At 35.5% G+C, this 14,715-nt stretch overlaps 2 protein-coding genes across 4 annotated transcripts; both read left to right on the top strand.

Moving 5' to 3' along the window:
* The first annotated feature begins 102 nt into the window (after nt 1-102).
* slc35b4 (solute carrier family 35 member B4) lies at nt 103-7,622 on the top strand. The gene is made up of 10 exons (XM_082159616.1): nt 103-320; nt 413-526; nt 2,158-2,260; nt 2,340-2,389; nt 2,972-3,053; nt 3,177-3,237; nt 4,360-4,469; nt 4,549-4,624; nt 5,561-5,636; nt 5,767-7,622. The coding sequence occupies exons 1-10, from the start codon at nt 244-246 to the stop codon at nt 6,011-6,013; spliced, it is 996 nt and encodes a 331-aa protein (XP_082015742.1). The 5' UTR covers nt 103-243; the 3' UTR covers nt 6,014-7,622.
* Nucleotides 7,623-8,321: 699 nt separating this feature from the next.
* On the top strand, nt 8,322-14,715 carry chchd3b (coiled-coil-helix-coiled-coil-helix domain containing 3b). 3 transcript variants are annotated; one of them, XR_014202682.1, is made up of 10 exons: nt 8,322-8,695; nt 9,552-10,398; nt 12,083-12,176; nt 12,257-12,437; nt 12,707-12,721; nt 13,050-13,133; nt 13,225-13,295; nt 13,888-14,023; nt 14,180-14,444; nt 14,489-14,715. XR_014202682.1 is itself a non-coding variant. In XM_082159571.1 (9 exons), the coding sequence occupies exons 1-9, from the start codon at nt 8,621-8,623 to the stop codon at nt 14,204-14,206; spliced, it is 1,530 nt and encodes a 509-aa protein (XP_082015697.1). In that variant the 5' UTR covers nt 8,322-8,620; the 3' UTR covers nt 14,207-14,715. The 3 variants fall into 3 exon arrangements, 2 of the variants coding, with proteins under 2 accessions (XP_082015697.1, XP_082015698.1); XM_082159571.1 differs by having other exon boundaries at nt 14,180-14,715; XM_082159572.1 differs by lacking the exon at nt 12,707-12,721 and having other exon boundaries at nt 14,180-14,715.

The raw sequence follows: 14,715 nt of genomic DNA, 5'->3' as shown, positions 1-14,715 counted from the left end.
CGTTTGTGATGCTGGGAAATGTAGTTTTCATTCACACCCGAATGCATTCTAAATTAGAGACAAAAAACTACAAATCCCACAAGAGGAGGTGGGAAGCAGGAACGCATGTCTGTCGCTAGTCGGGAGACGTGTTCATTGAAGTGCAGGAACATTTACAAATGTATCTATTCACAATGCCAGCATCCGGATTAGTGTAAAGCTGAAATAACTGCTGAAATAAGTGTTTCATTTTAGCCTTTAACAATGAATACGCTGTTTGCGACCAGTTTGGTGTTTGTTGGTTGCTGCAGCAATGTTGTGTTTTTGGAACTTTTGGTTAGGTGAGTTGCATTTCTCTCATTTATGATCATTCAGTGTCAGTCATCTCTGATATGCTGTCAGTTCTCACTTCTTTACATCACATATTTTATAGGGATTTCCCAGGATGTGGAAATATTGTCACATTTGCCCAGTTTGCCTTCATCGCACTGGAGGGGTTCATCTTTGAGACAAACTTTGGACGCAAAAAGCCACACATACCCCTCAGGTTAATAATTTATACATTTTACATGTGCACGCGTGCATTTTAATTCTAACCATTTGCTTTTGGCTTCTCAGACTAGATTAGTAGACAGTGAAAATTCATTGATCATTATAGGTGAATGTCGAATGATTTGCTTGATTGATTCCCATCCTATTATGTTATATGTGCAATTGTGCATTCATTTATTCATTCATTTTTACAAAAATGAAATGCACAGTTATGCATTTTTACTGAAACAACCAGTTTTGCTTGTTGAACGGGGTGGTAAAAGGCAGTTTACCATTATTAATTATTATATTATTATAGGTGAAAGGTGAACGCCTTGCTTTGTCACTGGTACAGGCGGTTTGCAAGTCAAAGCTCAGTTCAGAGAGCTTTGACAGATCAGTATTGTGAACATTATGGATATGTATATGTGCGTGTATATATATATATATATATATATATATATATATATATTAGTGTGCATGCTTTTTCATGGTGTACATATTTGGGTAACACTTTATTTTAAGGTGACATGAGTTACACATTACTACATAATATACTTACTATAATAATAACAGTAAATGATGCATAATTACAAGGAACTAACCCTAAACCCAACCCTAACCGCAACTCTATAGTAAGTACATGTAGTTAATTAATATTACTTATTTGAGTAATTACAATGTAACTACGTCACCTTAAAATAAAGTGTAACTCATATTTGCATTGAATATCGGATATGAAAACTGGATACCACTTGCTAAATGTGGTGTTGTGACAACAGTATAGCATTCTGCATAATGTTTCATATACTTGAAAGCTAATATACTGTACTGCACAGTGTACGTTAACCCAGGGGTTTCAATATTTTAGATGCCATTGGCCCCCAAATATGATTATGTGAGAGAGCCCATCTTAAAATATCTTTTATAAACACCCAGTTTATACACACACATTTTTTTTTTATATAATAATAATAATAATTTACAGATTTTTATTATTTATTTTTATATTTATTGATTTATATTTTAATATTTTTTTATCTAATGTATTTATTTACTTATTTTATTTTTATGATTTATTTTATTCTCATTTAGTTATTTATTTATTTTTTAAAAACTGGACTTTTCCACGTGCCTCCTGTCACTCCCTGGACTCCAGTTTGAAAACTCCGGTGTTACACTCACATTCCATTCCAAACATAGTCGTGCAGTTTTGAACCTCAGCAAGATGACTTATGTTACAGTCTTTGTGCTAAATCTAGAATCACAGACCAGATAAGACACATCTCTTACATTCAGTGGTTCTTAACTGGTTTTGCTTCAGGACAGATTTTGTACTGTACTTCAGGTGGGCATCTGTAAAATAAATAAAAATGACCTTAGTTAAGCATTGCAATTTATACGTTTAATTAATGTTTTATTTTTTTCAGTATGAGGGCATGTCATGCAAATCTGTTCATGTTGGAATCTGCCTAATTTTGCCAAGTAACAGATGAATTTGCAGAAAAATATTGTATGAATGCTCATATGGTTAGATGCATTACATTATTTGCATTCAGCATTGATTGATTTTCCCTCTTGTCCATCAGAAGCTACAGCTTAACGTCGCTGTCTTTCATGACTTTCAATGTCCCTCTTCTTTTGCAGTAACTATGTGATCATGGTGACTATGTTCTTTACCGTCAGCGTTATCAATAACTACGCCCTGAACTTTAACATCGCCATGCCACTGCATATGATCTTCAGATCAGTGAGTGTCATTCGTTTCATTCATTCATTGCTTTGGACTGTGCCTTATAGATCTTTCTAACCTCTCGTTTTGTTCACAGGGATCTTTAATAGCAAACATGATTCTCGGTATTGTCATCTTGAAGAAAAGGTATGCTGAAGATCATGCACAAAATCATTACTGAAAGAGGACCTATTATGTCTTTCTATATGTTCATCTTTTCTTTAATGTGTAATGTTGGTGTTTGAGCATGAAAAAGCTCTGCAAAGTTACAAAGTCCCTCCAGCGGGAGTTCTTCTCTATATCAGTGTCAGTGTTTCTGAACTCCCTGAAACGCCTCCATTGTAGTCTTGAGTTTTCTTCCGGGAACGAACATGTCACAATATTCCTAATTTAAATAATTAATGCGCAGATTAAAGGGGCGGGGCCTGGTTGAGTTAGTTAGGAGTGTGTTAAAACTGGAGGTTATGGTAAGGGGCGGGACATTTCCCAAACACTGACCAATCACAACACACTGATCCACCCGACCAATCAGAGCGCATTGTGCTTTTCAGAAGGAGGGGCTTCATAGAGACAGGAACTAAACAGAGCGTTACTGACAGACTGGGAAGAGAGGAGCCGCAACAATGGAGAATATTTGGAAAATTAAATCTAAATCAAGACTTTGTGAAAGTGCATAATAGGTCCTCTTTAACTTTCAGTTTATTGTTCAGTCACATTATTACTTTACAGATATTCGATGAGTAAATATCTCTCCATCGCGCTGGTGTCTCTGGGCATTTTCATATGCACTATTATGTCGGCCAAACAAGTGGTGAGTTGCAAAATACTGTGTTAGTACTTGTTTCATATTATAAAAGGCACAACATACTTGCATTTCAATGTTTTATTTCACATTTTATCTGCACCTAATACATCAGGTTTGATCCTTATGTAGAGTGTTGAGAAAGGGGCCACAGAGGAAGATGGTGTTTATGCCTTCATGCATTGGCTTCTGGGTAATATCTTCACTACACATTCAATGTTTTGGCATTACTAAAAATAAGCATTTAAAATGGTTGCATCCACATTATTTGTAGAATGTTTCATACGGTAATTCACTTATGATTTGCACAGGACCGTTCAGTTTGGGTCAGCATTTTTATATATATATATACACTACCGGTCAAAAGTTCTAGATCGGTAAGATTTTTTATGTTTTTAAAAGAAGTATCTTCTGCTCATCAAGGCTGTATTTATTTGATCAAAAAATACAAACAAAAAGTCATATTGTGAAATATTATTACAATTTAAATCAGCTGTTTTCTATGTGAATATACAGTAAAGTGTAATTTATCCTCTTTACTCATCATTACTCCAGTCTTCAGTGTCACATGATCCTTCAGAAATCACTCTAATATGATGATTTGATGCTCAAGAAACATTCATGATTATTATCAATGTTGAAAACAGTTATTTACATTTTTATTTCATGATGCTATGATGAATAGAAAGTTCAAAAGAACAGCATTTATCTGAAATCTAAAGCTTTTGTAACATTAAACACGACCGTTCAAAAGTTTGGGGTCAGTAAGAATTAAAATTTTATTTTGGGGGAAATAAATAAAATAAATCAATACTTTTATTCATCAAAGATGAGTTAAATTGATCAAAAGTTACAGTAAAGACATTTATAATGTTAGAAAATATTCTATTTTAAATAAATGCTGTTCTTTTGAACTTTCTATTCATCAAAGAATTTTGGGAAAAAAAATTACACAACTGTTTTCAACATTGAAAATAATAATGAATGTTTTTTTGTTGTTGCATAAAATCATCATATTAGAATGATTTCTGAAGGATCATGTGACACTGAAGACTGGAGTAATGATGATAAAAATTCAGCTTTACAATCATTACAATATCTTACCCATCCCAAGCTCTTGAATGGTTGTGTATATACTGCATACTGCTAAAATTGTATCAGGAGTGTGTTAGTATGCTATTCTGAACCTACCCTAAAACAGTTATAGAGTAAACGTGAGAAGTGAAATCCTTCTGAACTTTATTGTTTATTTTAGAGTACCCATAACCAGTCACCATACTGGATATTCCATTAAATCAGTGCTGTTGTGTTTCAGGTATCGCCATGCTGACGTTCGCCTTGCTGATGTCTGCAAGGATGGGGATTTTCCAGGAAACTCTGTACAAGAAGTATGGAAAACACTCGAAGGAGGCTCTGTTCTACAATGTGAGTCCCTAACTGTACATATGATGCTGTCATATATGAGTTTGTGGGATGAAGTGTAATTTCTCGGCCTTTATTTCAGCACTGTCTGCCGTTACCAGGATTCCTCCTGCTGTCAACGGACATCTACAAACACGGCGTGCTCTTCAGCCAGAGCTGTGAGTCTCATTCAACAGGGAGTCATTTAGGCCCCGTTTACTCCTGGTATTAAGATGCGTTCTGGTCGATCGGATCACATGTAGACGACACTAAATACAGGTGTAAACGGGGTCTAAAACGCTTTGAGCTCGTTCACTTTCGACACTTCCAGAGAGAGTTGAAAACACATTTGACCAGATTGCTTTCGCAGTGTAAACACTCATGTGATCGAATGTGTTCAAACAGCCACAGAAGACCGTCTTCTCTCCGTCTACTGATCTAATGAGTGAACATTTTTTAGGTTTGGTTTGAAGATAAATTTATTTGGAAAAAAAGTTGGTCAAGACAAACTTTAAGTTGGCTTAAGAAAGCCGAACCAGAAAGTTTAAAGATGTTTAAAGCTAAAATGGGAATGTGTCTCCCTAGTCTACATGTGATCCGAGCGTCCAAACGCATCTTAATACCAGGAGTAAAGTAACATGGCCTTAGTAAATTAGTCCTCATCTATATATACTACTGTTCAAGAAGTTAAAAAATATATATTTTTTAAAGTTTCATCTGCTCACCAAGGCTGCATTTATTTGATCAAAAATACAGTAAAATGACTGTTTTCTATGTGAATATATGTTAAAATGTAATTTATTCCTGTGATCAAAGCTGAATTTTCAGCATCATTACTCCAGTCTTCAGTGTCACATGACCCTTTAGATTTCTTATTGTTATCAATGTTGAAAACAGTTTTTGCTGCTTAATATTTGTGAGGAAACAAATTTTTTTTTCTTCAGGATTCTTTGGTGAATAGAAAGTTCAAAAGAACAGCATTTATTTAAAATAGAAATCGTATAACTATCATTACTGTCACTTTTGATAAATTAAATGCATTCTTGTGGAATAAAAGTGTTTATTTCTGTGAATATAAGCCTTAAGAAGTTAAAACCGATGACTTTCTCTCAAAGCCCCAGTGGAAATCCCTGTGATTGGTCAGTCTATGCCAGTCATGTGGTTTTACCTGCTGATGAACGTCATCACCCAGTATCCTTTCATACTTGTCGTATTAACATGTTGTTTATGGGCTTTATCGGACAGGACTGTAGAATCCTAATTGCATGCCAAGAGTCAGTTTTATATTGCTTATATATCGTCCTTATCCAGGTTTTCTCAGATATGTGTGTATCCGCGGCGTCTTCATCCTGACCACAGAGTGCGCCTCGCTCACGGTCACACTGGTGGTGACACTGCGCAAGTTTCTGAGCCTCATTATTTCCATCCTGTACTTCAGTAATCCCTTCACAGCCTGGCATTGGGTGGGAACGGGCGTGGTGTTCCTGGGAACGCTGCTCTACACGGAAGTGTGGTCCAGCATTCGTGTGGCACTGAAAGGAGAGAAAGCCCACAAGAAGGCAGAGTAAACTGTACAGGAGTTGCAATACCTCTTTAGTTCTGTGCGGGTGTGTTTGTTGTCACTTTTCATTGATTCACTGTGAATGGATGAGAGCTTGAAGTGTGTTTGGGCCAATTTTATGAGCTGTTTTTGAGCCAGATGTGTGTGTAGGTCTGTTAGAGCATTTGTCTGTAAGCTTGCACAATCCTTTGACCTGTTTCAGATTGTTTTTTGCAGAATTAGACACTCCTTTTGTTCCTGCCACCATATTTACTTCACGTAGATCTACTTCATTCAGGACTTGCAGCGAACCCAGTTTGTATTCATTTCCATACAAGTATTTATTTATTTTCCGTTTTTTAATCACACCCAGTTTCGGTTAGTCAGCGGAATGTGTCGGCCCACTTACATGTGTAAAATAATAAAGTAAATATGACAACAAAAGGTTATGTAATACATTTTTGTAATCATTTTAAGCTGTAGTCATTATATCAGTTTTGACTTTTTGTTGTCGCCTTACTCTAGCGCTTCGTCAGGGTGAGCTAAAGCAATACTGTAGAAAACAAGACTGCCAAAACTGTATGAGTGTTGGTCATGAGGCTGGAATTTGTAATGTTGCATGGATTTGTGTAAAAAAAAAAAACTGTTTTCTATCAGCTAACACAGAGACCTCATAAACTAAAGGAAATCTTTGTCTTCTTTATTGGCTTTAAAAGCGTTGTACCTCCATGTGTCTGAGGGATCAATACCTAGGCTTTTTATTGAATGTGGCTCATGTTGATTTCATGAACCCACAGTATTCTTTACAAAAATTCAGCATTATTCCACCAAAATACAATAATTAATGAAGTTATTATTAATATTGTAACATTAAAATGATGAGGGATTGCGCTAAAAAGTTTTCAAGTGTATGATTTACATTTTTAGTACACAGAAACAGTTTGTTTTTACCATTTTGAATAATAATAATCACCTCATGTATTATTTACATATATTAGCCACGCCCCCAATTGCATGAGAGACTACATTAAATATATTTTTCTTGTTTCCATTTGCTCACATAGCAACAGAAAAACTCCACAAATAGCGTTTTCCACAACTTTCAAAATAGGAAAATATACAGAGAGAATGATAACGACAGTCGGAAGAGAGAAAATTGTCAATTTGACAGAAACACCATCACAGCAGCGTAAATTAGTTTATTTGTAATCTGATGCAAAGGTAATATAATACAAGGTATAGTGTTATAAATGTACATCATTTAAAATAAATATATATAGGCCTAATATAAATATATATATATATATATACATACAGTACGGGCCAAAAGTTTGGAAACATTACTATTTTTAATGTTTTTGAAAGAAGTTTCTTCTGCTCATCAAGCCTGCATTTATTTGATCAAAAATACAGAAAAAGAAAAGTAATATTGTGATATTATTGCAATTTAAAATAATTGGTTTTCAATTTATTATACTTTAAATTATCATTTATTTCTGTGATGCAAAGCTGAATTTTCAGGATCATTACTCCAGTCTATCACATGATCCTTTAGAAATCATTCTAATATGATGATTCATTATCAAAGTTGGAAACAGTTCTGCTGCTTAATATTTTTTCATAACCTGTGATACTTTTTTAGGATACTTTGATGAATAAAAAGTTTAAAAAAAAAAGAAAAAAAAGAAGCAAATGTTTTAAAAATAGAAATCTTTTGTAACAACAATATACACGACTGGTCAGTAATTTGGGGTCAGTAATTTTTTTCTTTCTTTTTTTGAAATAAATCAATACTTTTATTCAGCAAGCATGTGTTACATTGATAAAAAGTGATAGTAAAGAAGATTTATATTATTAGAAAATATTTTTTTATTTTGAACAAATGCAGTTCTTTTTAACCTTTTATTCATCAAATATATTAGTCAGCAGAACTGTGTCCAACACTCATAATAAATCAGAATATTAGAATGATTTCTAAAGGATCATGACTGTGATAGATTGGATGTCACATGTGACACTGAAGACTGGAGTAATGATGCTGAAAATTCAGCTTTGCATCACAGAAATAAATGATCATTTAAAGTATAATAAATTGAAAACCAATTATTTTAAATTGTAATAATATATCACAATATTAAAAAAAAATCTGTATTTTTGATCCAATAAATGCAGGCTTAATGAGCAGAAGAAACTTCTTTCAAAAACATTAAAAATAGTAATGTTTCCAAACTTTTGGACTGTAGGCCTACTGTATATATATATATATATATATATTCTGGATTACATTATATTAGCCACGCCCCCAAACATAACGAAAAGCAGTCAGAAGAATTTACATATAAAACGTATGTTGAAAAAACATTTATTCTCGATTATAAACGTTTATTATATGGCAATATAATTCGCTGTCTGTCCGGAGGTTTGAATGAACGCGGGTCTGTGGACAGAAATTCCTCAGGGTGTGTGAGCAGTCTATGGGTGAGAGACTGAGTGGGAAGGGTCGGTCTGAACACGAGCTTTTCGGCAGATATTGAAGCCCGTACTGAATTTCCCATGAGCTTATTCCCGTTTTTGGTATTTTATGTACAATAATTATCACATTAAACTATAGAGGTAAAGGTACACCGTCGCAGTGATGGGAGGCAACAGCAGCTCGCGCCACGTTTCCCTCGATGAGGCCGATGAGGTTACATTCGTAAAGGGCATTCGGGTAAGTGCAAGTTACTAGTTAACAATAAACTTATGAAAAAGAGGTTTTAGTTATAGCTTCATAATCTCTATTCCTCATACAAAACTTGTGGTGCTTGCTTAAGAACGTAAGTTTGTTATTGTAATAATTGAGCTGCAGTTTCACTGATTCAGTCGAAGTCTTGTAGCGTTGCAATATCGTGCAAAAATGCAAGAAATGCATTGTTTGTGGAGATTTCAGTCGAAGTCTTATGTCATTGGAATATCGTGAACAGTGCAAGAAATGCACTGTTTGTGGAGATTTTATGGGTGTAGAACAAAATGTACTGCTGTGCAGGGTATGTTATGTTAAATATAGCCTATGGGTCATGCATGTTGACCTGATCTGCATACTAAGCATGCATGCATACTACACCTAGACATGACTGGTCAACTTTCGTATTACCTATAGACATATTGTAGTACCATGGTACATGAATTTGGTTGCCAGTTTCAATGAATAACATTATTGGTATGCTGTACCATGATTTAGGCAAAGTACTTAATTAATGCTAATTTCAATCAATTCCTGCATTATTTGCAATTGCTTGCATTTGCATTAAATAAAATAAAAAATAACGCAATATCAGCTAATGAATGTCCACGAATCCTGGTATTAATATCACAAAGTTTGAAAAAGATTAGTAAATTCAATTTGGACAACAATAATCTGGACAAACAAGTTATACGAGATCCTTGTGGGACAATCATACACTTAAACTTTTAGGTGATGCAGAAAATGTTCTCAGTTATCATTGTAAAAAAACGCAATTGTGCACATATTTTAATAAACAAGAGAAAATGTATCTCAATGCTATTTCTGATCTGATGATACACAGCTTTCAGAGAGAGTGATTGATCGAATGAAGGAGTCTCCACCTGTGGTTCGCCCGCAAGCGCCAACCAGATCACCATCAACTCCTCCGGTTGAGTCTTCAGTTCCAGATGAACGTCATGTACCCATAATGCCTCATTCTCCTTCATACGCCAGTGCTTTGGTCCCTCCTCCTCTTCCAGAGCCAATAACACCTTTAGTGCCTCATGTGACTGAGGAAACATCTACACCTCCTTCATCTGTTCAGTCACCTGAGGGTCTTCCAGTTCCTCCACCCACTGGTAATGAGCATGTAGTTGTACCTGATCCTCAACCTGAATCTGCTAACATACCTGTACCTGATCCTCAACCGGCTAAACCCATAAATGCTCCTTCACAAGCCTCAAGTGAACCAATAACCCCTCCTCCATTAGTGGATTCAACCAGTGCACCTGTTGAACCCTTAATACCCCCCCCTATCACCACCTCTACTACTGAACCTGTAACCAATCCACCTCCACCAACCACAAACCCACTTACTGAGCCTGTAACATCTTCAGAGTCCTCTATTGAACCTGTAGTTGTACCGATTGAACCCGTAGAGACTCCATCCTCCTCTACTTTAGCTACTGAAGCAATATCTGCCGACCCCATGGACTTACCTGTTCCTTCACCTGTAGAGCTTGAGACTTCACCCTTCCCGATCTCCATACCCGATCCCGTTGTATCTGTCATGGAGGAGTCTACTGTGTCACCATCTGGATCTGCTTCAGATGTGGTTTTGTCTAATGAAATGCCTTCCAAGACACCTCCTGTTGTTGTTCCTTCCTTAATCGACCAAGTCGAGGTCTTTCCACCACAAACACATGTTGGTAAGTTCATAATCCGGTACATTAGTCTTACCACAATCTTTCTGCTTAATTTTTTGATCGATTGACCAGCAAATACTCCAATTGTATCTCAGTATTTTATACAAATGCTTAACTCAGACTTAAAGTCAATTAAAGGGGTGGTTGATTATGATTTGACTTTTCTAACTTTAGTTAGTGCGTAATGTTGCTGTTTGAGCATAAACAACATCTGCAAAGTTACGACGCTCAAAGTTCAAAGCAAAGGGAGATATTTTCTTTTAAAGAAATTGCTTTTTAAGGACTACAACAAACGGCTGGTAGAGACTACACGACATTCCTCCAGGGTTAGTGACATCACAAACCCTAAAATTTGCATAATCCCCGCCCCCGGAACACAATTTATAGATTATCATGACAGAAAATGCTAATCAATGACTAGAAGGTAACTACACATAACCTACATAAATACATCTGTTGCTTCTACATGTTATCACTTCTTCTTGTGTCTCCATCATTGTCTGACTCTGGTTTGAACATAAAAGGCTAAAAGTTTTTGAAATTTTCAGTGCATGTCTGTGTGAGGTAAAAGGACACAAGCTGTTGAAGCTCCGCCCCCTGTGCCGGAAGCAGCAGCTCATTTGCATTTAAAGGGACAGACACAAAAACGATGCGTTTTTGCTCACCCTCAAAAAGTGACAATTTTAACATGCTATATATAAATATCTGTGGGGTATTTTGAGCTAAAACTTAACATAGACACCCTGGGGACATCAGAGACTTATTTTACATCTTGTGAAAAGTGCATTATACCACCCCTTTAAATTATCTGTCACATAGCTCTCTATATAAAGTTGGATATTTATAATCTACAACTTTAAATGCATACATACAGTAGCCTATACTCACATAATGGGATATATACTATATAGCAAATCTCAACTCTCTGATTTTTAATTTCATTTCAAAATGTAACTATACCATCACCAATATGTCCAAATTTATTTGCATGCATGCCGTATATTCATATAAAGCAATATACATCATAGCAAAGTCTAAACTCCCTGATGTTTTATTTCTTTGCAAAATGTTAACTATATTATCGGCCAGCTCTTTATATAAAGTTGTGTAAGTATGTCCAACTTTAGTCGCATACATTCAGTACATTGACGTAAAACAATTTATATTATATAGCAAATGTCAACGGCTTGATTGCTTGAATCATCGCAAAATGTAAAGTATGATATCGTCCAGCCATAATCTGCTAAATACGACAATAAGGCATGAACATCATGACTTTCTGTAAAGCTTTGTGACATGTTTATTGTGAAAAGCAAATAAATTTGACTTGATGTCCGTATTTTGACGTTTTAGCAGGTTATCACTAGAATTTTCACCAGAATGACCAGTTGTGGCATTTTGATTAAGTAAAGAATAAATAAAATAATAATAATAAGTAAACATGCCCAAATGAATTGTTGGTTGCACTTTATTTTACAGTACCAGTACTTTCACAGTGTACTTACCTAAGAAAGTACTGGGTAATTTAAAGTAACTACATGGGTTAAGGTTAGGTTTAGGGGTCGGTTCATTGTTAGTACCTATATTATAATAATAACTGTAATAATAAGATCTATAACATGCATGTTGAAAATAGATAGGGTGAATTTTCATCTCACGCTCAAATGTTGGTGTTTCTTCTGTTTAGTGAGTGAGGAGAAGCTCAGGAAGCAGATCGGAGAAGATCTCCAGAAGCTTCTGAACGAGGAGATGAAGATGGCAGAGCGTGATATGCGACAACAGTAAACACTGATCAAGATCTTTCAACAACATACGCAAGAATGCAGTGAGTTTTAGGGTTTAAACTGTGTGTTTTCGTAAGGCTGGAGGAAGAGAAGGCTGAAGCTCAGGCTCAGGCTCGAGCCGCAGCCCGACTCCAGATTCAGGATGAGGTCCAGAAGGTTCTGGATCAGGAGAAGGCGTCTTATCAACAGACTCTAGCAGACGCCATCAGGAGGGAGCAGTTGAACGCTCAGGATGATCGCCTCATAACTCAGTATTATGTAAGTCAGCTTCTCCACACAATTATAGATTGATGGATGGATGGATGGGTAGATAGATGATAGATTGATGGATGGATAGACGTGCAAAACAATGTTACGTAACATTTTCTCTGCATCACCTCTACTTTGATCTGCTCGTGTTATCTTTGCTTATTGCTAATGTCCAAATGCATGAAGTAATTGATCTGGTGATGCTTTGCTGCTTAACTCCACTGTCGCTTATTTCCTTTCCATGTCTCTCTTTCTCTTGATCTGCCCGTGTCTTTCAGTGGACGGAGAGGAAGGTAAGACGCTGCACCTTCATTCTGACAATCACTCACTCTTTCACTTTTTACAGAGAGATTTGTGACATTTCTATTGAGTGTGAGTGAGTGAATGCTCAAACACAAGATTAAATTAGTTCAGTTTAATGCTCATTAATTTATCACACACATATACAGCCTTTGGTCTAAATTTGACTTGACTTTTCAGTTTAGAGGTCAAGTGTGAGCAATACTTTTTTCAATGTGCATTAAAAAAAAAAAGTGCCTTTTAACTCTATTTACTACAGTGATCAATTATTTTTATGGGAGATTTACAGGTTGATCCGGTCATAACATGTTTTATCTTTAGGCTCAGAAGCTGGAAGAGAGGGAGAAAGATCTGGAAAATCAGGACGCTTTGTTCCGGGAGCAGATCGCCAAGATGCAGGAAAAGGCAAAATTATTCATCCCATCTTTCATATACTCTCCATAACTTCACTGCATATGAATAATATTACATGTGTTGACCATCTCTTGTTGTACAGGCGGCTCAATTCACTAAAGTCACAGCTGAAAATTACAGGAAAGGCTTAGAAAGCGCAAACAACCGCTTCAGGTGAGTGTGCAAGAGCAGATTTACTAATATTTGGAATTAGCTTTTATTTTTATATTAGGTGTCTTTAACTATGTACTTACATCAGAAAATAAGTACAGTGTACTTGTTGTGTTCATGTTGTATTGCAATTACAGAAATGAATTATAGATGTAATTACGTGCATAATAATAGTACAATATAAAAATATGTTTGTGCATAAGTGCATTGTATCAAATGTTTAATTTAAATATCAGTGCATTGTAGTTAAAGACACATAATATGAAGTGGGACCAGTTTAATTTTTAGTATGTGCTTTTGTCATTTTATTTAAAACATTTTAATTGCTATTTAGGTTTAATTTATAGTTCAGTTTTTTTAAATTTACAGTTAATAATTGTAATGCTTCAACTTAAACTAATTTCAGTTCATTGCCAAAGCAACCTTTCTAATTTTCAACTCATATTAATATTTCATTCAATTTCGACTTTTGTTTTAATGAACATAAATGTTTTTAATAGTTTAAGTTTTAGCTAATAATAATAACCCTGGTTCAAGATCAGTAAATCAGTGTTAAGTTTTTCCAATAAATCTCTCTCTCTCTCTCTCTCTGTAGGCGATATCAAATCAAGCCAGTGTGTTTGGATCTACAGAGTCAGATAATGAAGTGTTACGCTGAGAATAAAGGTCAAACTATGAGCTGTTCCAACATCGCATCTCTGTACATTCAGTGTGTGGACCGCGCCAAACAGGTAAACCGGACACGTGGATAAACAGGACAGGACTTGTATTCAAAATAGCAATCAAAATACTAATTAAGAAAAGCTTAGAGGACATTTTGAACTAAGACTTTAAAAGTGAAATGTTTTACAGAAATGTTTGCATTTAATTATTTATTTATTTTTCAGGATAAAAAATTAAGCACTGGAGGTTAACTTACCGGGCTGAACGTCAGATCCACAGTGTCATGGTGAAAGAAAAAAGGACCATTACACAGCAAATACACACATCTAAACCTTTATTGCGTACTGTACTGCAACATTTTCCACTGGAAGCGTGTGGGAATTTCATCCCTACAGAAAATGAAAAGGAAACTTAACACGTTTACGCAGTTTTAAATGTGCTTTCCAGGAATATGAGCCATGATTGGACCACGATGCAATACCTCAACTAGTTTCTGTGTTCACTCTTTTTAGTTTCTGTGTTCACTTCACTAGTTTCACTCTTTTAACTGTGAACTGTGAGCTAAATGATTTTAGGTGCTATCGAGTGCTAGTTGTGTGCACAGATATAGTGATGTTGTTCAGAATCCCTTTATGTTTCAGAAAAATAATGCACACTTTTTTTTTGCATGACCAAAAAGTACAAAGCGATGCACAATCTGGAAGCTGCTGTCTGATGATACATTTTTGCATAGTAAAAAGTTTGTGCCTTTGCCTTGAAA

The sequence above is a fragment of the Leuciscus leuciscus genome (genome assembly GCF_965113295.1).
Source record: "Leuciscus leuciscus genome assembly, chromosome: 25".
NCBI lineage: Eukaryota > Metazoa > Chordata > Actinopteri > Cypriniformes > Leuciscidae > Leuciscus > Leuciscus leuciscus.
Note: the sequence above shows the minus strand (reverse complement) of the source record. Positions and strands in the feature narration are given on the sequence as shown.